We start from the raw sequence: 25,475 nt of genomic DNA, 5'->3' as shown, positions 1-25,475 counted from the left end.
TGAACAGTCCTATTCATGTTGATATTCTTTGAAGCAGGATTCTACACACAAAGGAGGCTTTTCTTCACATGCACCACATCTATATCTTGTTTCTCGACCACGTTTACGAGTGGTACATATGCAGCAAGCTCTTGTTGGTCATTGTTTCTTTTCTGTTAGTGGTATACTTTCAAGGTAATGAAATTTTGTTGGAGGATTTGGTGTAGTTTTTGGCATATTATCACTAAGGACTGTTGAAATAAATATCTCTCGAAATTTTAAAGATTTTATTTTGCTCCCTGTTGACTTACGGTAGAGCAAGTATGCTTTGTTTATATATATTTCGACAATATGCAAAGCTACTTTTTTCGGCCACCTTATGGTTTTTTTAGAGCACTGTAGTAGCTTAGCATTTGATCTGACTGGTCTATACGTGACATTCCAGCGTTGTAATCCTTGATTATGTTAGGTTTCCAGGCAACTTTCCAACTTCTGGCATGGACCTCGACCATTTCTACTTTGTGCATATTTGAAATCATTAAAACTTCTCGTTTGTCTTTCCACTTACACACATCTACCGATTTATTTCTTTGCCATACACACTCGCCCTTTTTAAGTTTTTTTGAGATCACGTATTCGATTCCCTTTTCGATTATTGCGTAAACTACCAAAGACGTATGTTTTTCTGGCTGTCATTCGCTTGGTAAGGGCTACTGAATTATAAAAATTGTCCATATAGACAATATATCCGTTGTCTAAATATTTATCCAGTAAGTGCAATACTACCTCTGTAGTATATCCCATATTAACCGTAGCGTCGTTGGCTTCAGATTTGCCGCAATAAATTCTAATTTTCAGAACCACTCCATGGGATTCACACAGTTCATATAGTTTCACACCATACTTGTTTTTTGTTTTTTATGTACTGCCGAAAAAATAATCTACCACGCCAGAGGATCCTTGATTCATCAATGCATAAGAATTTATGGGGAACTTAATTCTCTTCCATTATTTTGTTAAAGTGACTAAGGACTGGCCTTATTTTGTATAATCGATCCTCTGTTTGTTCCGAGTTGTCGGCAAAATGCAAAAAACGTAATAGTAATTGAAATCTATTTCTACTCATTACTAACCTTCAAAATGGCAATTTATACATAACATTTTGAGACCAGTAATGATCAATTGATGGTAAAGTACATGGGCCCATGTATAGCAAAAGGGCAATAAATACGCGTAGTTCATTTTTGTCAGTTTCAACCCATCTATTCATTCGAGAAGACCTTGTAAGTATATTTTTCTGAATTTCTTGGGCTGCATACAAATTTGTTTGTTGAACCAACATGTTCAAATTTGCATCAGAAAAAAAACAAGTTAACCAGATTGTCGATAGTCAGTTCACCTTGATGTTTTAGCCCAACATATTGTGTAAAAAAATCAAAAGTTTGTGGGTCATTCTCAACATCACACCATTCTTCTTCGTTGAATATTTCAGCAGTTGGCTCTAGAGTAGGTTGTTCCAATTGTAATTGTGACAAAGGGTCGCTTGCTGTTGAACTTATTAAACTTGTTGAACCTTGCTCATTTGATAGTTCATAGTCCGAGTCATCATCTGAATTATCCTTCAGGAACTCTTCCCATTCAGACTCATTCATGTTCGTATAGTTCCCGAGTTCCTTTGAAGTTAAGCTTCGGTTTCTGGACATTATTTATAAAATAAATGCGAAAACTAAAACGAATTCACCAATAAAACACACAAAAGACCCACAGCTGTATCGCACGCCAACTCAACAGAGATACTAAACACGTGATTATGCAGACTCAACTATCCTACCAGAGGTTCGATGGCGACAACGGCCGAAAACTACCGGAATCTCTAAAGCGCACGTAAAAATTGTTTCGAGATATCTCGTGGTTGTGGGCGTCAGAATACCCATTCTGATCGGGGACGCCAGACCACGAGATATCTCGAAACAATTTTTACAAAAAAAATTGAGTGGAAAGCACGTGAAAATGTTAAAAATAAAGTTTTTCAGCATATTTGATTCATTATTTTGATTTTCATATCGTGGCGTCCTGGACCCGTTTCCTTGACAGTGCCTTGGAAGTCAACGAGTTAATAATGGTAAAAACGCGCCTTTTGTCGGTTTTTGTCTCTGTTACGTTTACCACAAAAACCTGATTTTCTTTCTTCTACGTGAGTAATTAGCATATTCACCAGTTTTTGCCGTCAACATCCACCAAATACACCAAATATTAATGCAACTTTGTTCATTAAAAACGTCTCATTCGGTGCTTCATAGACATCTTCTCTAGATAGAAATTTAGACTTTTTGGCTGGTATGTTTTTGACGCTTGCTTCATATATTCGATTAAGTTTTGGTAATTATATTCTTTACCATTGAATATTTGGATCATAAGGAACTTGGAAAAAACGTTTCAGCGAGATTTTGGAAAAAACGATTTCGTCGGGAATTTCAAAATTTTCCTATATTTTCATTTTTTAGGTTTGACAGCGGTAGATGTTTATTTATGTTTGACATTACTATTATTACCCTAACGACGGTATTGCCCACTCTACTGTGATAAATTTTCTTAATTTTTAAAAATATTTACATTGTGGAACATAAACATAAACATCTACTTAATGCCCTTGATACATAAATAACTATTAAAACCATTTATTTAGAGAGTTTAAAACTAAAACTTTTGAAAAATAAGTCTTTTCTTATTTTAAATTAAATAATAGTAAAATTTAATAACTTTTTTATGAAAAGATTTAATTAGTTTATTTTTCCGGGATTTTCCGATTTTTCCGGGAAGTGAAAATAGCAGTATTTTATTATTATATTATTTGGTCACTGAAGGTTCTTTTTTTAATTATGTTTTCTCATCACCTTTAAACTCAGCTTACGTACAAGCATGTGACATAAAAAATATCAAAGTTATTATAAACGTTTATAAGCTAAAAAGTCAGCCCTTTTTCAAACGGTTTTTTTAATAACATGTTTGATAAAATGTGGAATTTATTTTTTATATATTTTAAAATTGTAGCCTTAAAGAATCGATTACGATCGCTAAATACCTCTAGAACCACTGTTTGAGAAAGTATGATTGTTTGAATACACGTTCTCCGGTATAAACAAATTGAATAACTTATAAACTATTTAGTCGATCTGGCTGAAATTGATTACACTTCAATAACTCGTTAATTGTCTCAATTTCAAGTAAAATGTCATTATACAAAAAACAAACTTATTAATATTTATAAATTACTGCAAAAATAAGGGTTGTTTTGCAAATACCTTTGCAAGTTAGATGTACGACTTCACAGATTTGTAATCAGTAGACTTCGGCAAATATGCATATTGCATATTTTGCATAATGTGCATATTTTATGCAAATATTTCATATTTTGGCATATTTGTATAAAAGTTTGCATAAAGTGCATAAAAGTTCAGATTTTTATACTGTATTTGAAAATTTTTAAACATACCAAATTTATTTCAATTCTTGTATAAAATTTTGTAGTCATTTTAATCAAGAAATGATCTAAGTACGTAATCTCTACAGGTACAAAACATTTACAATTTCAAAGAAGATCAATTTAAGTAGCCCTCAACATTCTTAGAAAGTCTCGGTCACTGAGGCATTCAGTTATTGGATAATCGCTAAGGGTTCGCTCATTTGCATTTTATGATCTAATCCCCAAATCTATCTACAATTTATTGTATCTTAACAGCAGGTAAACGGCTAATAGTTTTGTTCCTAATTTAGGGATTTTCCAAAATCTCCCAGTTTATTGAATTAGGTACCTAAACATTTCTAATTTGATGCTCAGATTTGTAAATCATTTTTGTTTTGATATTCAAAGCGTAAACACTCGTTGTGCGTAACAAAAAGGAAGATTGTGATTTTATAATGCCTAAAACAACCAGTGCTTCAACTTGGATTAAACCTTATAAAGAGCTGTCTATGGATATGGGAAAAATCTACTGTTCAGTCTGTGGCAAAATTGTAAGTATCTAATATTTTTATGCAGATAATTTTGTTAAAATAAAGAACATAATTGATACGTTAACAGATGAAAGTTTCCAATCTCTTTTGGATTCTAAACAAACTTTTCAGAGTAACTTGCTTCAACAAGAACTTTCATTTATAAAATCAAATTTTAGTTTTGTTCAAAAAACAATTACTCAGTTAGAATCACCAAAACTGTCATTGTTCGAAAGTACAGCATTAATACAAGAATTTGCGTCATGTTGTCGGAACGTTAGAGGTAATATTGGAAAAGATATTTTAAAAAAATTTGAAGCTACTATGGAAAAAAATAAAGGTTACCATATTCTTTCTGAAGTAGTCAGTGTTCTAGCTGGAAATATTTCGGAAACAATTAATTTAGAACCAAATGTTTTGGTTAGTTTGAAAAATGCTCCAGTTACATCAGTTGATGTTGAACGAAGTTTTTCCATATATAAATATATGTACTCAGACAGAAGCCACAAGTTTTTGTTAGAAAATTTTGAACACCACTTGGTCATTTATTGTTACCATAATTCTAAATAAGTTTATTCATACTTAAAAATGATGTAGTTACTTAAAATAAATGTAAATCTTAATGAATAGTAGGAAATATTTAGTTATGTACACTTTTTTTTTTAAATAAAATTGTTACTACTTTACGATTTTTTTATTTATTTGTATGCATATTTTGTAAAATATTTGCATATTTTCGGGTAAACACGTGCATATTTATGCGCATATTTTCTACATTTTTATTTGCATATTTGCCGAAGTCTAGTAATCAGCTACCCCTTATAATACCTTTTAGAATCTTAAAATGTCCATATAAGATTTTTACGTAAAAGCAATGATTTTTTCACTGATATACTAAATACTATATTTTATTTATTGTATGTAGGTCACTATTACGGCCAATTTTTCAATCAGACGGAATATCTATCGATTTAGACATTTATTCAAAATTTAAAGTCAATTTTTTAGTATTATATTAGTTTTATACTTTATAGGGATACCAGGGAAATTCCTGTAGAACCGGGTGAATCACTATTTTTCTTTTGATTCTAAGAGTTTTGATTTGTTTATTAGTTAATAATGGACAATTCATTATCCGCTTTTACTTGAGCATATTGAAAATTGTGGCAGTTACTTTCTGTTAATAACATACGTACGTCTAGATTTGACACTTATTGCATGGAATTTGTGTCAGACATGCTAGTAGGAGAGCTGGTAGACATTTTTTGGTAGGTATTTGAGGCACGTAATATAATAATAAAGAAATGCAGACCCAGCTGGAAGGAAGCGGTCATTTAACAACCCTAAATTAAAAAAAAGTAAAAATTTTTATCACGAAAAACATATTTGAGGCAACTTGTAATTTTTTTGAAGTGAAAACTTCTTTAGCGACGTTGTACAGTTTTTGGATAAAGAAAAAGCATTGAATACGTTAAATGAAAAGGGAGGAGATAACGATTATACTAAAATAGAAAAAACAAACAAAGTGACTACCAAAAGGGCACTACACAGCATCTTCGTTATTAATGAACGTATGGTTACATAAGAAATATCAGATGTCACTGTCAATGAAAATAGATTTACTATAAGACAAATTTTGATTTATTGACTTGAAGAAGGCCTCTAGCTGAGTACAAAATAAACAACTGATCGAATCTTAACATGCGACCTAGCAAATGAAAGGGCAGGATATAAAGAATATATTGAGATAGAAAAAGCAAACAATGCGACTACCAAAAGGGTAGTACACAGTATCTTGATTATTAATGAACGTATTATTAAATACGAGATATCAGATGACACAGTGAATGATAATACTATAAGACAAATTTTGATTTATTGACTGAGTACTAAATAAACAACTAATCCTAGCATATGACACATCAAATGAAACGACGTGAGACGTATATAATAGTACATATGATGTATGTAGCGTATCATCAAAAAAAATATATATATATATATATATATATATATATATATATATATATATATATATATATATATATATATATATATATATATATATATATATATATATATATATATATATATATTGAGATGATTGGTGTTTAAAGAAAATAATTTATAAGTTATATACTAGAGAATTTTATAAAAATTATTTATATGAGGGTATTCTTAAGAAATTAGCATATAATAAATGTAAAAAGTTTTATTTTAATAATTATAATATTGTAAATATATTTAAGTGAGCCATGTGCATAGGCAACCAACTATACACTTAAATGACATTTTAAATAATTATTACGAATATAAAGTAGGGTTATATGTTGTTTAAAATGTGTAGTTTATTAAATTAGAGTGTTTAAGTTACTGATTTAAAAAAATCGGTAAGATAGTTTCGAAACAAATTCAGATTTCTGCTTTAATCTGGAGCTTTCTAAAAATTGCAAGGCATGGCCAGACGATGATAAAGATGTTAATAGAGACATGGGGAATCTAAAATTTGCATTCCACGACATGTCTATTCATCTAAGCAGAAATCCTTAACGAATTTGTTTCTCGTACTCATACAGAGAAGATCCGAATAAAATGAAAAAGACAGAAAAGATTTAATTTCACGTTCAAAGCGTCTATGTATCTATTGATACGTATTTCGACTTAATAAGTCTCATCAGAATAGTTATTCATAGCCGTTCTTAACGTGAAAAATAATCTTCTCTGTCTTATAAGGAAGCAACAATAACATGGCTTCGTTATGGACGCAATAGCGACATCTGATAGAAAAATCGGTAAGATAGTTTCGAAACAAAGATAATTTAAAAAAGTGCTTACAAACTAATTCTTTGAGAACCGCGATAAAAACCCTATATATATTATTAAAAACACTCATTGCTTATCATTCACAAACAATACATTATAAATATATATATATATATATATATATATATATATATATATATATATATATATATATATACAATAATGCCTTTTCTCTATCCAAAAATAAGTGGTATATAGTATATACACGTTGCGTGCGTCATATACTATTGAAGTGAAAACTTCTTTAGCGACATTGTGCACTTAAATGAACTTAATTTATTATTCATATATATATACAAGGATTTCCACAGTTTTCACTGTATTCCTTCACTCAACCGTTTTCTCCAATTTTTCCTGTTTAGCCAGTCCCCTTCCTGTAGGTTTCTTCTACTCATTGCTTCGTCCACCTCATCTCTGAAAGATCTTCGGGGTCTGCCTCTCTTTCTTCTTCCTATCGGGCTCCACTCTGTTATTCTATTTATCCACCGATTTTGGTCTGCTCTTCTGACATGTCCGTACCAGGTTAACCTCTTCTGTTCGATGTAGTCTATTATGTCGGAGTTCATGCCCATTCTCCTCTTAATCTCCATGTTATTTATCCTATCTCTTCTTGTTACTCTGCAGCTTCTCCTTAGAAATTCCATCTCTGTTGCTCTTATTTTGTTTTGTTTTGTCAACAAAACAAAACAAACAAAATTTATTATTCATTTTACTCATAATTTTAGTTTCATTGTCATTATATTCATAATTTCAATGCAATTTAAGAAGTTTTTACTTCTGTCGGGACTTGAGTGTTTTTACTGAACCTTGTATATATATATATAGATATATTATCTCATATTCATCTCATTTTATGTACTATCACGTCTCACGTCGTTTCATTTGGTTTGTCATATGCTTTGGTATGTCATATTCGCCTAGTTGTTTATTTTGTACTTAGTCAGAGTTCTCCTTTAAGTCAATAAATCAAAATTTGTCTTATACTTAATCTATTTTCATCCATAGTGCCCTATGATATCTCGTATGTAACTATGCGTTCATTAATAATTAAGATACTGTATAGTGCTCTTTTTGTAGTAGCATTGTTAGTTTTTTCTATCTTAACGAAGATGCTATGTAGTGCCCTTTTGGTAGTCGCCTTGTTTGTCTTTTCTTTATCTTAATATAATCGTTATCTCCTCCCTTTCATTTAACGTATTCAATACTTTTTCCTCATCCAAAAACTGCACAACATCGCTAAAGAAGTTTTCACTTCAAAAAAATTACAAGTTGCCTCAGATATTTTTTTTAATTAAATTTTTTAAATTAAGTATAAGTGTCAAATATGAATAAGTGTCAAATCTAAACGTCTTATGTGACGTGTGATATAACAGTCTAATAATCAATAGCTTCTTTTTCCTTATATCATTTACTCTATTGGGAGTTATGTAGTTATGATATTGGTTAAATGTAAAATGATTTACTTACTTGATGCTAATAAAGATACATATAGACAATATCAACGATATTATAGATAACGTGTAGCCGCAATATGATATTCCTTTGATTCGCGGTATCCATTCTGAGTAAAATATATCCAAATCACTAATTGGAGGAGATAATGTTGTTTTATTTGTAGTTATAAAAAACATTCCACATTGAGAAATATTCGAAAATGGAAATCTGTGTCCAGGTGGTACAAACCAGGTACCATTTTTTAAACATTGACGTGTTGCCAATCCCTAAAAATAATATACAGATATCATATGAAGAAAAGATACAACTACGAGATAATTACTATTGTTACAATAAATATGATTCATATTTAAAACCTGTAAACATTTTGTTATTCTGTTCTAGTATTTTCTCGGACCCACTAGAAACCAGTCTGGTGTTCCCTTTTATTCGAGACAATTCAAGAGTCAGCACAGATCAACATCCGCCTGCTTCGAAGGGATTCCAGAACTAACGGCTGTTTGATATAAATAGCGGAATTTTCATTATTTGAGGCAGTCTGAAAATATAATCGGGTCAAGTTTCAAATTGTAAGGCGGAAATAAATATTGTAAATAAATAATATAAATTAAAGTAGTTGTGATAAGTGTAAGAATATTGTATATATATATAAATTAAATAAAGACTTTAATAAACTAAGTGTTAGAATATTTTTATAATAAATAAAGTTAATAAATTAGACCAATAAACTCAGTCCACTATCATTCCAAACTCTTCCACCAAAAATCTTACAAAACGTCAATAATCACAAACAACAACTCCATCAATTCTTATAAAAACTAGATCAGTGTCATAACTCAATTGTTTGTCCGAACAAAATTTAAAAATGCGTTCTAGATATGTCGGTTCGCTATTCCCAGTCCGAACTGTCTAGTGAATTTAGTAATTATTTTTTTGCGAAGTTAGTTACTTTTTGACAGACTAAAAGTGGCTGGAAAAATACTATACAACCAAGCACACTTACTCATAGCCAATATTAATAGTAAACAAACTAAGTAGTAAATAAAATAGATCTTTACGAATTACCAACAATCAATATTTATTTATTTGCACCATATAATAAATAGTTATGTTAAATTATAACAACTGAAATATATTTTTTAAATATATACTACCCAAAATTTTATGGGTTTAGTATACACTTCCACTATTTATACTAATTCTTCTTTTCTTAATGAAAGAAGTCTGTAATAAAAGTTTATTTAAGCTGTTAATACTGTGAGCTAGGAACTTTTGTGTTGTAGGTTTCCAGCTATGAAACTGTTAAAATATGCCCGAGTTGAGCGAATGGACCTTAACATCAATGTTGGGATAAATCACCAAAACATCCAATAAATATTTCTCAAAATTCTAATCTGGTACCAATAAAGACATTTAAACAGATGTGGCATAAAATAAATTGTAAAGACTATAATGTAACCTATTTAATTTAACATACACTTAGATGCAAAAAATTTGATCCATGACATATTTCCCATTTATTGTGAGTTTCAAAACTTAGGGCTTGTTATATGGCATGTATAAGTTTGGAGAAGCCGTCATATAAGTACAGGTATTAATTTTTATTGGTATACAGGTATTGAAGAAAAGTACCAGGGCCATATATGGCGGAGTAAACGAACAGGGTCTGTGGAGAAGGCGATATAACTTTGAACTCTATAGACTTTTTGGTGATGCAGATATTGTGAAGACCATCAAAATAAACCGCCTAAGGTGGGCCACGTTATGCGGATGGATGAGAGTGATCCCACTAAAATAACTATGCTAAACCGGCCGGTTGGAAGAAGAAGAAGGGGGCGACCTAAACTCAGATATCTGGACGATGTACAGGAAGATCTGAGGGAGATTGGAGTGATGAGCTGGAGAAGACAGACTCTCGATAGGGAAGGATGGAAGAATGTTTTGAAGCAGGCCAAGGCTCACGAAGGGCTGTAGCGCCAACTGATGATGACTAATTTTTATACTTACATTTTTAATTTTTTTTATGGCATTTCTTATAAACAATAGGAATTTATGTTTTTGTCAAAAAATTAAGTTCAAAATTAATTTCTTATCATCTTGATTTTAACAACCAGGCCAATTTGGTATTAAAACGTTTTGAGTTCAAATTTTTTAATTGTAATAAAATGACATTAATAGCAACGGATGCTGCATGAGCCTTGACTTTAGTGCAAGATGGTCCTAGCCAATAGCATACCATCCAGGTGCTAGGTGTAAGTTCGTCGTGTTTTTCAGAGAGCCATTCAAAAGGATTTAATATGTTAATGTCAACACAGAAAACTAAAACAATAGTAATCAGCAAAAAAAACAATCAGATATAAAATAGAAATCTATTTTATTAGTATTAAATAACTATGGAAATAAAATACCTTGGAATTACACTGTCCAGCTATAAAAACCTGAACAAAGAAATGAGCGATCAAGTAAAAAAAAAGCAAACAGACTGGCAGGATGCCTAAATAACACTAAATGGCGAAACCGACATAACAATACTGAGATGAAGTCAAGAATTTATAAAACAAGTGCAAGACCAATAATGACATATGCATCAGAAACAAGACCCGACACAGCCACAACATAAAGACTACTGGAAACGTCAGAGCTGAGAGTACTGAGAAGAATTACAGGAAATACGCTAAGCAATCGAAAGAGGAGTGAAGAAATTAGAAGAAAATGTAACGTACGGTGTATAAACTAATGGACACTAAGCAGAAAAAAGAATATAATAATCATGTAAGCAGAATGGTGTAGACCCGTGTAGTCAAAATAGCAAAAGATAAATCACCAATCGGTAGAAGAAGTATAGGACGACTGCGCAAAAAAAGAGTGACAACCTTCGGTAGAGGTATTAATCCGCTAATGAACAAGTAGAATTGCTTATAAAGAGAAATAAGAAGAAAAATAAAGGACAAACTGAACGTTCCAGCCGGTACGCGGCTGGGGTTCTTACTTCTGTCGAACTTGCGAATAATGATCTTGATTCCTCGGCTCAACTCTAGATAGACGATATTTCTTCGAATGAGATTGATTTTGATTAACTAGCAAGAGAAAAGAAAGAGGAAAAGCAATTTGCCCAATACGGAAGATAAAGTGTCAGCAATAATGGAATTATTCTAATCATCGAAAAGTAGAGGAGTATGTTATATTTTTTAACTTTTAATGGAAATAAGAAATATTTTGTTTCGTTTCATTACCTATTTCTCTTTTCACTAATTTGAAACATTTAATTATAGGCGAAAAAAAAATCTTTTTTGACTTATTTTATTATGAAATAGTATAGATTTTTTAAACCAAGTAACCCAATAATCGATCTTACGTTGCCCCAGTAAAATGTTTAAAAAGATATATGTATACAAATAATTTTGTTTTTATAAATTAACATTAAAAATCTTTAAGTTATGTACCTCTTTCATATATTAAGGTTTCGATTAGTTTGTGATACAACCTATTTGTCTACAACATACTTGTTTCAAACTATGTAGGAATATAAGAAGTAGAGCAAAGTAAGCCTTTTCGGTACGCAATAAAAATATATTCCTCTTATCCTAATACCGGTCCTGGTAAACTAATAGTATTGTATATATTTCCTTGTGATATATTTTGCTTAATTTATATAAACTCTAATAATAAAATATTTATCAAATCATGTTGCTATTCACCATTTATATTATTAACATTTTTCTCATGACATTGAGTAAGCTGTTATTATCAACAAATATATTTTGGAAATGGTAAATTTGCTCGTTTTGGAAATAACTGATCTCAATTTGGCATAAACAAATAGTAGATAACTAAAAATTAAACAATATTCTAAATGAGCTTAACCTATATGTCTAATAGTGGGTAGGGATATATCGTCAGTGAAGTTATTAAACATAATAGGAAATAGGAAAAACTGTATCCTAAGATAAAGTAAAATTTCATTAAGTGGGAGGTAAAAGAAGTTTTCTAAATTATAGTCGAAACATGAATGAGTAGAAATATTCAAGGTGGGCCACACTTAACAGTATTTATTTACCCTATGGCATAATCACCGTATAAAAAAGAGGTAACTTAATTTAGATATACAGGGTGTGGCGCGACAAGTTTTGATTAAAAGTAATGGCGGATACAGATATGTTAAAAATCTGAAATTTCGAAGGTGTAGATTTTCGATAATATTGAGTTCAATTTAATGTGGTCCTGAATATGGTACATCCGGTTATACCGGAAGTAGATATCAACTTTGTTATTTTAAATAGAACCTAATATTTTTTATTGTATTTTCAAATTTTACATGAAATTTTAGATAAAATTTGTGTACAATGTACTATACCAAAAATGAAGTATTTTCGAGATATTTCGACTTTTTTCAGAATTTTGAAAAAATCTTAGCCTCCATTGAATAACGATATCTCTATTAATAACAGGGCTAGTGAAGTAAAATTGTAACCAGTAAACAACAGGCGCTTGCCCGTTCACTCAATGTGTCCAACTTATTGATATTTCATACAGTGTGTTTTAAACTTGTTGTTAACATACACAAATTAATCATTTATAAGTTGCTTACTTTAAATAAAACACCCTGTATTGTATTGTACCCTCTTTATGGACAGAATGGAGGTTATCCAGGAAACGGCACTAGGCTCGGACTTCAGTCTGGTAGAGGTATCTTGGTCGGGGTTCTTTTGGGCTCAAGTATAAAGAATTAGTTAGTGGAGTCCTGAAGATAAAGAGAAGAGAAATTAGAAGATAAACAGAAGGGAAGTTAATTGGACACCACCCTATTTTTAATGGAACAGGGAAACCTACGACATATAAAATAAGATAACGAGAAAGGTAAGGTACGGTTAGGATAATCACGCGGGAATAAAATAAAGGCACTGAACTTGAGTCATAAATCCTTTCCTAACGGTTTAGGTAGCACCGGAGAAAAGATGATCGTTGAATCATAAAAATCTCGGCTACTCATAATTAAAGAATTCGATATTGTACTTACAGTCGGCGGCAGGTAGTCACAGGTAATATCATTCTTTCATAGAACGATCGTCGAAAAAGGCACTTGACAGGTTGCACCACAAGTAATGTATTGGGACGTCACAAGCAGCGTAGATAATGTAAGTAAGGTACCGAATTACCATGGATTAATCAGCACATTAATCATCAAATCAATGTAGGTACAGGTAATACATCAGATCAATCCTCAGAATAGACTAAACTAGAATAGAGTAGACTGAACTGAATGGATGGAGGAAACGGCAAACAGAATTGACTCAGTGTCATTGAATTGGAGGACGTCTGCACGACAAGGAAGAAAATTTACTATAGGACTGCTGTATGAAGATAGATGGATAATGGTGAATTGAAATTACACTTACCGCCGCGCCGTTTAATGAACACCACCACATGTAACAGGAACCACAACGAAAATGAATTCGATTTTCGATATTTAGACCAGCAAGGGATAAAAAAAAGTTGGAGTAGTGGAGAGTGCCAAGCGAAAATGGTACTTAATTGACAAGTCCGGTGCGGTCTTCTTTCCCATCTTTCCTACTTTCTCCTGACTGAAAAGATTATTTCATAGAAGAGTCACATCCCAGCTTTTCTTAGAAAATATGCTGTGTTGTTCGACAATAGGAACGAACTTCTTTGTTAAGAGAAAGAGTTTCTATTTAGCTAAAGAAAAATAATAAGAGAAAGGAACACATACTGTAATAAATTTCGTTGTTACGAGCAGGCGTGGTAAATCGACCATTGCTTAAGGGTTATTTCTAATGGGTCCAGTAAAGTTCGTGGACAAAGTCGACGTGAAAGTAATTTTCTGAGAGGAATACTTGAAGAAATTTTAAACATGCTTTAGTATTACATTTTCTGCTGTATTTTTTTAAGCCAATTCGTGTGTATTTCCCTATATCTAAATTCAACCACTTTTGAGATATTTCATTATCTAAGTTGAAACATAACAAAACTTATTTCAATATTAGTAAAGGGTAGGTCATGGCTTCTAAAGATTTGATAGTTAGAACGTTAATTGTTTATATGTATTGCTCTGACAGTTTTCTTTATCAGTTTGTATATCATAGTAAATAATGGCAAATTTAGGATTTACTAATGATCATTTTTTATATATGATTATTATTTACGCCGAGTGTAACGTAATTGTTAAACGGATTTGTTGTATTTTCGTAGAAAGATCTCTAAATCGACCAAATGCAACTGGTGATATTGTAAGAAGATTGTTTAAAAACTGCTCTCAGTTTGGTCAATTTAAGACAATAATTAATAAAAATAAACTACTAGTGGACAATGACATAAACGAAATTAATGTTTTGGGTTATTTTACAGTCTCTCCAAATGTCTCGCTTAGAAATTGTGAAAGAGATCTTACTTTGTCGACGAGAACAATTCATCGCATTAAAAAAACTCAAATGGAAACCATTTTTAAATCATTTGATGCAACACTTACAATTATTGTGTGATTTTTCTCGAAGGGTAGAATTCTGTGAAAGATTTTTAATGAAAACCCAAGAGGATGAAAACTTCATAAAAAAAGTTATATGGTCTGATGAACCAAAGTTTAGCAAAAATGAATTATTTAATCGACATAATTGATCTGATGAAAATCCATGTAGAGAACGTAAATTCCAAAATAGTTGAAGTTTTAATGCTTTTTGTGCAATTGTAATGTTATAAACGTCACATCTTTATTAATTTATATTTAAATAATTATTTTATTTTAATTTCTTTATTAATTTATTAATTCCTGCCTTTAGATTCGTTTTTTTTTAATTCTTTCTTTAAAAAGTAGTTGGCGCCCTTTGTCTTTCTTTTCTTTCTCTCCGGTAGAATAAATATTTTCCTTCTCTCTCTCTGTCCGGTAGACTAAGTACTCTGTTCTATGTTGACAGAAAAGCTAATTCCATCATATAGAAACATCCTATGACATCTGTGCTAACTTCAGTTTAGTTTCCCTACTTTCTGTCAATCAACTTTTCTAACGTAGTAGGAATATAATTGTTTGCCTGTTTTTAAAATTTATAAAAGAAGGCAAAAATTATTATAAGCTTCATTTTATGGTTTGCAACATTCTCTTGGGTTGAGTTCTTTCATTGTAATCTGTATTCTATAATTTTGACAGCATTTTCAATATTCGTAACCTCACTTCTTTTGAAAGCACGTTTTTTCAATTATATGCATGTAGGACTCGTTAACAGAATTAAACTAAGTAATGATAATTATATTTCATTTTATCCTTGCCATCCGCTATTAGTTTAATTGTAATTTTGTAAATTGTAACCAAATTAAACCCTTTATGATGTGTCTCTAATACGAGCTGTTTCTTGTATTTTAGTTTATTGGCCGTATTCCAAATTTTATTGGCTGAATTAATTAACCGTATTCCAGACTTTATTGGCCGTATTATGAAAATTTATTGACCATTGGAAGACCTAACCACTTAATTGGGAGTCACTCACATGGTATAACTGCAGCTCACAGGAGGACCTAACCGTCTAATTGGCAGGATACACAAGCAGCCCATTGATGCCATCGTTGCCTTAAGTATCACCCTCACTATATTTATTGTTAAGCATTGGCAGGGTTGATTGTTTCCTATTTTTAATAAATATGATTAGTTAAAATTTGTTTTATTTGCTATCAGCTAAGGGTTCATGGTTTGATTCCTAGTTTAAGACAAGGTGAACACACTTGAGATACTGAGCTAGGCGAAGCATAGACGATAAGCTCCCATGGTTGATTGAGGTATTATTTTTATAACTGTATTTCAATTTTTTTTGGTAGTCTTATCGTTACACAATAAAAGACGATAAAATTCTAGCATTAAAATTTTATGATGAAAATTTAAATGATGAAAGATATTGCCACCTATTAGACACAGCCATACCACCGGAGTTACATACTTTAGAAAATGGAGTGACAGCTTCAGCTTGGTATCAGCAAAATAATGCACCTCCCCATAACTTTATGCGTGTTGCTCAGCATATTTACACGACATGTTTGATGATATATAGATTGTCAATTTTTACTTTTGTCTAGAATCTAAAAATGCAATAATATACAGGGTATTATATTTAAAATACCAAAGTTGTTGTTAATTTCCGGTATTACCGAAAGTGGCCTGTCTTTCAAAATATTTTCTTTAAGTACGTGGTAACTCGGTATCCCCATAAACCAATTTTTATAAATATTGTGTAAGCAGTTTCCGATATATAGATAGTGAAAACTCATCGTGAAACACCCTGCATATATATTTTTTAATGATAGTTATTTCAAAAAAGAAGAATTGTTTCACATTATCGGACAATAACTTTTGGGTAAATAATCCCTTTCAATCACCTTACGATTTACAACTTCTCCTTCTTTTAATTTTTCAGTGTACTTGATTGGGGCTACATCAAAAGAAGAAATCGCCGAATAATGTCAAAGGTGAGTGAAATAAGTCATGAAATGGGTTTTTAAATCAATATATCAAAGAGTAAAATCATGGTAATTAGTAGATCAAAAGAAAGATAGTCCTGGCAAGTGTTGGTGGAATTGAGATCATAAACGAATTTATATACCTAAGTGTAAAAATCTCCAACAAAAAGAAATAATAATAAAAATCTCTACGGTCAAAACTGTCTTCGCCAAATTCCAGAGAGTACAGAAAGATCACGGAATCTACAAAATTACAAAAATAATGCTTGTTAGGACACTAATATTTCCTATTGTTAAATCGATGCTTTCAAAACGTTCACTTGAAGACAAATGCTAAGAATACCATAAACCCAGAAACGTACCAATATCCTCAATCCTTGCGATCTCAACATCACTGAACGCAAAACTATTCAGAAGAACATCATGAGATATTTTGGCCAATTGTAAGAATTCATGATAGTGTTGAATTGAAAAACACCAAACAACCTACACTCAAACATTATTGGTTGAGCAAAATTGTGTTCATACATCTCAACTCTGTATTCAGTAGATACGAGGTACTTGAAAATGATAAATCTCGTGAAGAGGTTAAAATGCTGGAAGACCAAAGACATGAACAGCCACCACCTACATTTATAAAAAATGTCGAGTGTAATAAACCATTACAGGAATTACTACAGCAGATAATTCCAGGTAAATATTCTTTAAAATGTTTTGCTAACAACCTACTTAATTAAAGTTTAAGCTGACTAATCCAAAATCTATTCATTAATTGTAAAATCTTAAGCAGAAAAAAATTCTTAGTACCATACATACCAACTAAAACAAAACCGTGGATTCCGGGTTATTATACGTAATTTACACCCTTTAAAAGATCCAGATAACATTAAAAAAACCGTTCCTAGTGTACGAACGTACACCACTGAATAACTCCAACATTAAGCAAAGAAGCACAAAGGAAGATCTGCCAATATTTAATATAGACCTGGGTACTCACAATAATAATAAAGATATATATATATATATATATATATATATATAAATATATATATATATATATATATATATATATATATATATATATATATATATATATATATATACAAAACCACCAGTTTATTTTTATATCACGAAGGCGATCACCTATATTCTCAATGTCCAAAATAAAAGAATATAAAAGATGTTCAATATGTAAATTGTCTAGCGAATCATCCTGCTAGCTACAAGAGATGTTCAGTATACAAAGAGCTGCAGAAAAAAATGTCCAACACTTCGAAAAAAAAAAAACCACCTCGTGCTGTACATCCGTCAATCACTTAACCAACTATCAGCTATGCGAAAATTGTTGCAAGAAGAGATAATAGAAATACATCTACTACAGTTGAGACTTATGTAATAGAGACAACAATTCCTTAACACATACAAAACAATTTAGAAATAGTAGTACATAAGTTAATGAAAAGAATAGATAAAATATTTGATCTTAAATGTCTCTGATATCTACTGAACTGAGTTTATTAATCTAATTTATTAATTTTATTTATTAAAAAAATATTAACTAAATGTTTTTTATAAAAAAAAACACTTAGTTTAATAAAGTCTTTATTTATACAATATTACACTAATTTATTTTACACTATAATTATATAATTTATTTACAACATTTATTACAATTTATATTCCCGACAATACGCGCGTTACATTTCAAAACTCGACTCGATATTATTATTCAGACTAACTAACACAATAAAAATTCCTCTATATACATATATTTATCAACCGTTGTTTTGGAGTCCCTTTGAAGCGGACGGATGTTGACCTGTACTGACCCCTGAACTATCTCGAACGGCATGGAAAGTAGACCGGTTTTATCGTAGGGGAAACTACTAGAAAATTCTTGTTTACAGGTTAAATATGAGTCATATTTATCGTAACATTGCCCCCTCTTAAAAGATGGTTCCTCCTGAAACCTTGTCGGGACTGAAACTGGAACGGTATGCTGGTATCGGCAACTGGACCCACTTTTACAACTTCCAGTTGTATAAAAATGACAAGGGACGGTTTTCTCTCCGCACCAGTAACTATGCGGATTGCAATAGATTAACACATGGACTTCGGTGTCTTTAAAGATCTCCTCCACCATATTTCGGATAACCCTCCAATCTAATTGGCAACACTCCAACTTTGGCATGACTAACTTTTGCACGTCGGACTCTAGTATGTACTCTCTCAACTGAAGTAAGGCTTCCCATACATCTCGGTAGGTAGGTTGGTCACGGCAGTGTCTTTTGTTACCAGGTAGAAAAGGTAACGTGATGCATCTTGAAGTTTCAAGGCTTTCCCGGCAGCTGACACTTGGCATTGAAGTTCTTCAACTCGACCGAACTTACTTCGAATGACAGATGCCAACCCTGGTGCGTCTTTGATACTGGCCGGGATGGTAAGGGCCAGCGAGTAGTCATCTGGAAGCGCGAGTAGATCTTGCTTTTCTTCAGTGGTAACACCATGTCTTGCTTTACCGGTACCTCCATAGGCACCCATGAATTCCTCAAACGTGAGGTCAGACACATCTTGGACTTGGTTTACTTCACTTTTTCATCTACGTCATGGTCACCTTCGAAAGACGCCGGCCGGTTATGGTGTACTATCATCGGCTTTCCCCTCGGAATCTTGCTTATTCGGTAGATGACATCGTTGATCTTCTTTATAATGAGGTATGGACCTTCCCAAAACTGCTACAACTTGGGAGAACAACCTTTTCGCTTCTTGGGATTATGGAGCCAGACTTTGTCGTGCTTCTTAAAGCACCCCTTTTCGGCTTGCGTATCGTACCGTTTCTTCATTCGGTCGCTAACGATCTGAAGATGGAAACGGACCAACTCGTGTACATCGTCCATTCTTCTTCGTAATTCGATCACATAATCTTCACCTGCTATCTGTAGGCCATTGTGAAGAACGGAAGATATTGGTCCCAGTCTCGCTGATGATCGGGCACCATCTTTGTCAAATACTTGCCAACTGTCCTATTCATCCGTTCTACCATACCATCAGATTGCGGATGATATGCTGTAGTTCTTGTTTTCTTCATGCCTAGTCTATCACATATTCCTTGGAATAGATCGCTTTCGAAGTTCCTTCCTTGGTCACTATGGATCTCCAAAGGCACTCCAAATCGGCTGATATATTCTTTGATCAACTTATCTGCAATGGTGGCGGCGTTCTGGTCTGGAAGTGCGTAAATCTCGATCCACTTAGTGAAGTAATCCATTACTACCAACATGTACTTGCCTCCATTTTCACTTTCTGGAAATGGCCCAGTAATATCCAAAGCTATTCTTTCAAACGGGCTTCCAACATTATATTGTCTCATATGAGCTTTTTTCTCGCTCCTTTTTCGGTAAGGCCCGTTACTCGTAGCACAAATAGTACATTTCTTACACCAGTCTTTTACGTCGTCGGAACTGTTCATCCAATAAAACCGTTCCCGAATTTGCTGAAGGGTTTTCTTTACACCGAAATGCCCTCCTGATGGACTGTCTTTTAACTGATGAAGTACTTCGGCTATTCTGCTCTTTGGGATCACCAACTGTCTTCTCTTCTCCGAACCGTCATCATTTTCCAGTACTCGTTTGAGCAAGCTATCTTCCATGATAAATGAGTCCCACTGGGCCCAATACGTCTTAACTACTGAGCATAGGTTTGATATTTCTTGCCAAGGTGGTCGACGGTTTTCCTCTTTCCATTTTCGAATTTTCTGTACAACTGGATGTTTCTCTTGTTCTTCCCTTATCTTAGTAGGCGTCCAAGAACTCTTTCCTGTCTTCCTTGAATCTGAGATAGCACTCCTCCAATTCCCACATTACTTGCATCTGTATCTAAGATAAACTCTCCTTCTGGCAGTGGATACCCTAAAATTAGTGCTGTGATTAAATACTTTCATCAAGGTCTCAAAGGCATTTTGGCAGTCTGTATCCCAGCGGTAATCTCTTGCTTCCTCTGTAAGTCGCGTTAATGGCTTAGCGATATCTGCAAACTTCTTAATAAACCTCCGGTAGTAAGTACATAGTCCAAGAAAACTTTTCACTTGATGTTTGTCAGTTGGTTCTGGCCATTCCTTAACGGAATCGATTTTTGTCTTATCCACGGCCACTCCTTCTTTACTGACTATATGACCCAGATAATTGACTTTACCTTGAAATAGCTGGCACTTCTTGAGGTTCAACATCAATTGGCCAGCTTTAAGTCGATTAAAAACGATTTTGAAATTCTTCAGATGGTCTTCAAATGTCTCCCCCAAGACGATTATGTCATCTAGATAAACCAGGCATCTTTTCCAAGATAACCCTCTCAACATATTTTCCATAAGCCTCTCAAATGTCGCAGGAGCATTAGAGAGTCCAAATGGCATAACGTTGAATTGCCACAATCCAGATCCTGTGGTGAAGACTGTCTTCTCTTTATCTACTGAGTCCATTTCTACCTGCCAGTATCCAGACTTAAAATCCAAAGTAGAAAACAATTTACTTCCAGCCAATGTGTCCAATGTATCGTCGATCCGAGGCAGAGGATAACTATCTTTCTTGGTAACGTTGTTCAGCAAACGATAATCCACACAGAACCTCGTCGTTCCGTCTTTCTTCTTAACCAGGGCCACCGGAGAGACCCACAGGCTCGTAGAAGGTTCTATCAGCCCGTCTTTCTTCATTTCCTGAACAATCGTTTCAGCTTCCTCTCTTTTAGCCTGTGGTAATCGTCGAGCTGTTTGACGAATTGGCTTATATCCAAATAATTGGCCTCTTATATCCAAAGGGTTTAAATGACTTTTTCTGAGAAGACTGGAACTTATTTATATGGCAGTAATGCATTTCTAGAGAGACTCTCTATGCTTGAGAGACAGCATGTAGGTCTTATCTCCAAAATTAAATCCATATTTTATCATCCCATAAGTTCATTTTTAGGATCCTACCTGACAGATCGATTTTTTCAAGTCAAAGGAGGTGGGGAAATCACTAACCTGTTTCCAATATGTCCCTGAGTTCCACAAGGAAGCGTACTAGGACCCACCCTCTATACACATCAGATCTCCCAATTACGACCAATACAACAATCGCTACATATGCCGATGACACAGTTATCATACCTTCAAATTCTACAGCAACTGAAGCATCCCAGATATTGCAAAATCGCCTGCTTAAACTAGAGAGCTGGATGAAACTATGGTTCAGCTGAGTCCAACTCAACAGTTTAAAATCAAGACAAATAACTTTTACTTAAAAAAAAGGTGACGTTTTACATGTTTCTATAAACAACACTCCACTACCAGTTAATACTGTTTATAATTACCTGGGAATTCATTTGCATAGCAAACTTAATCGGGGCATCCACATCTGGAAGAAGCGCCTTCAATTCAGCTTAATCTACAGGAAAATGTATTGGTACATGAGTCGAAAATCAAATCTTAGCATGGAGAACAAACTTCTAATTTATAAATGTATTTTAATACAGCCAGTAATACCAACATACAAAAACTTCGACAACAACGATTCCAATCGAAAGTTCTGCGCCAGATCTGCAATACCCCTTGGTATATGACGTTAGCAAAGCCATATCTGCTGTAAACTCTGCATACAAGACCAGACTATCTTGCCATCCAAATTCACTCTCCACGGATTTGCTCAACATTTCACATGAAAAAAGATTAATAAGAACAGACCAGTAGTACTCATATTTGTTGTCAGTCTTCTTTATCTGTATTAAACTTTCTTGTTTAAATTAATTGATATGTCTTAGATTAAATTTATAATATTATATGTCTTATCTGGGTACTCGTCACTGGGTGGCTTTCCACTGTGTTATTGTACATATAAAGTATACATATTACTTATTGTTTGTAATGAGACAGATTGCAATAAACATTGGATGTTAAAAAAATTGTGAGAAGGAAAAAGATTCACTGGAAAAGCTAATAGTACAGGGAAAGTTAAAGAAAAACCAAAAGGAAAGTCACCCACACGTTATGTTGATCAAGCTAAGCTAGTACGAGATTATGTGAGTGTCTTAAATAAACTAGGAGACCATAGCAAGGTTAGGGTAGCCTAGGTACCAAGAAACGAGGGTCATAAGGGCAATGAAAAAGTAGATGAAATGGCCAAACAAGACTCACTAATGCCATTTATTGGACTGGAACCCTTCTACGACGTTGCAAAAGCAGTAACAAGAACAGCTGGGTAACACACATCAAATTTGTCCTGACTGTCCTGAATGAATTCAGAGGACAAAGACAGGGGAAACAGTTCATTAGATAACATTCGCCAAAATTTACAGTAGACCTAATAAGCAAAGACAGAAAAACAGTCAAAGTCATAATAGGTCTGTTAACAGGGCACTGCAAGCTGAATAGGCAGTTGAAGCTAATGGGATTGGTAGATGATGACCTATGCAGATTCTGTTACCTAGAGGAAGAAACAGCAGAGCACATTTTGTGTCAGTGTCAAATGTGCGGTTCTTTACATTAGCGAAAAAAGCCACCGGAAAAAAGCTACATGGAAGGTTCAGTCTCGTAGCTATTAGACCTTATAAAAAGGGTCAGGCTAGAAAATGTAATCTACGATTAGAGGACCATAATAGATCTGAAACGATTCTGATCTGAAAAGGTCACAGTGGAATAAGCTAAATTCCACCTCATTAAATCTATCTATTTATCTATCTATCTATCTATACTGATCAAAAATCACAAATTTCAGGCACATCTGTGAACAATTGCATTCAAATGGCTGAAAATAGAGATAAATGGTGTCAAAAAATACTTAACATATAAATATATACCTACACAAATATATACTAGCTCCACAACAATACTTGTAAATGCTGGTGGTTAACTAATAATCTTAAACGATATATGAGTTTAACAACAGGAGCAGAAATGTACTTTGTGCACTGAAACTAATGAAGAAAAACTTAAAATTTCAGTTACTGTCTCAATCTAGTTATTAAGACACGATACACTTAACAGTTGTAAAAATATCTGAACAGATCTTTATACAGATTTATCAAAATTTTAGAATCAAATTACTCTTGAGGAGGACTTGGAGAGAGGAAAATTTCTCCAAAGAATGGAAAACGGGACTTATATGCTGGTGTCACAAAAAGCCCACAAAAGATATTGTGAAACCTAAAGAGGAATCATACTTCTGAATACCGTAAATAAATTTACAGCCATCATTTTAAATAACTGATTGACAGACAGTGTCTAACCAATTTTTAGGAAAGAACAAGCTGGTTTCTGACTAAACTGATCATGCATACACCGAATTAACACTTCTTAGAGTAATCGTAAAATAGTTGCAGGAATTCAACTCTGCACTCTTCATTTGCTTTGTGGACGTCAAGAGAGCATTCGATACGCTCACACATACACCCATATAGAAAGCACTACAGGAAATAGGACTAAATAATAAATCTCATCAAAGAACTCAGAACTACAGTGATACAGAAAGCCAAGTCCTACACCACGGCATAACACCTAACCAAATAGCTGTGCTAAACGGAGTAAAACAGGGCTGTGTTTTATCACCCTACTATTCAACATTGTAACAAGGTCAACTCTTAATTTACCAAAATGGAGTTGCATGTCCAAAACACGATATGCAATTTTAAGTACAAAGATTACAAGAAGAATCAAATAAGGTTGGTCCAGAAATAAACAGCAACAAAACCAAAGAAATGCAATTTGGCACTAGAAATAACCAACTTATTATGATTAGCAACCAGAAAATTGAGTGAGTGGTGGAATTTGTATATCGGGGTAGCATAATTGACTGGTACAGAAAATGATGAACATAAAAGAATTAATAAAGTTCGTAATATGTACAATATGCTTAACATATGAAAATCCTGGATTTACCCAACTAAACCAAATTAACAATCTTTAGCACAAAGGTAAAGCTGTATTACTATATGGATTTGAAATTTTTAAAATATCAGCACTTATAATACACTAATTACAATAGGTATATAAAGTGTATATAATACAACAGAGCATTACGAAAAATCCTTTTTATATTTTGGCGCGTTATATTTTTCTTTTAATTTAATTAAAAATTTTAGCCCTGTAATATAAAATAACTAAACATATTTGCCATACTATATTAATCTTTTTCTTCCAAGTTATCTAAACTCACCTGTTCAGTGGACTCTAAGATATCCCAAGAGCAGTTCTGTACCGCCAATTCTCCGGCATTTGTAGGAGGCCAGCATAGAAACCCATCAAATACTCTTCGGCACATGCCATGATTCGTCAAATTTTTCTGGTGTGTACTAAAGCATTTTTTTCTCAAGCTAAGTATGACATCTGTACTGTTCATGTTGAGTATTGTTCAAAAGCTCGACGATCTAAAGTGACGGTGTGTTAAGAAAATTGAAAGAACGTAAGTTAATATTGGGCGTGATTTAATAATGTATTAATGTGTTTATTCGTGCCATGACAGAGATGAATTGAATTCAATCATGTAAACAGCCTGTCTGTTATCAATATTTTTACCACTCGTCTTAAATTACAATAATATTTCATTATTTTTAAGAAGAATATACATACACATTATCGTTCGTCCACTACTAACATGAAAAAAATAAGTAGTTTTTACTCAATAAAATTGTCTTAGTTACAACATTGATTTGAAAACAATTAAAGAAATGCAATAGAAGTAAAATAAAGGAAAGTATTATATTAATTAGATAGGGTAGATAGGGCACTAGATTCCTTTATATTTAAA

The 25,475-nt window shown here is 32.9% G+C and overlaps 1 protein-coding gene across 4 annotated transcripts in view; it reads right to left on the bottom strand.

Annotated features, from left to right (window-relative positions):
- Positions 1-25,257, bottom strand: part of LOC140437188 (parathyroid hormone/parathyroid hormone-related peptide receptor-like) — a 42,155-nt gene extending 16,898 nt beyond the window's left edge. Inside the window, exons 1-2 of one of the 4 annotated variants that reach the window (XM_072526540.1) lie at positions 24,885-25,257; positions 8,263-8,516 (exon numbers count right to left, since the gene is read on the bottom strand). In XM_072526540.1, coding sequence (XP_072382641.1) covers positions 8,263-8,516; positions 24,885-25,067 — 437 coding nt within the window. In that variant the 5' untranslated portion in view covers positions 25,068-25,257. Of the gene's footprint in view, positions 1-8,262; positions 8,517-8,572; positions 8,701-22,047; positions 22,108-24,884 lie in introns of those variants that run through there. The other 3 variants (XM_072526541.1, XM_072526542.1, XM_072526543.1) reach the window with 3 other exon arrangements.
- Positions 25,258-25,475: the final 218 nt, after the last annotated feature.

This window comes from Diabrotica undecimpunctata, chromosome 3 (genome assembly GCF_040954645.1).
Source record: "Diabrotica undecimpunctata isolate CICGRU chromosome 3, icDiaUnde3, whole genome shotgun sequence".
NCBI classification, from domain to species: Eukaryota; Metazoa; Arthropoda; class Insecta; order Coleoptera; family Chrysomelidae; genus Diabrotica; species Diabrotica undecimpunctata.
The sequence above is the reverse complement of the archived record's forward strand: the minus strand, read 5'-3'. Positions and strand labels throughout refer to the sequence as shown.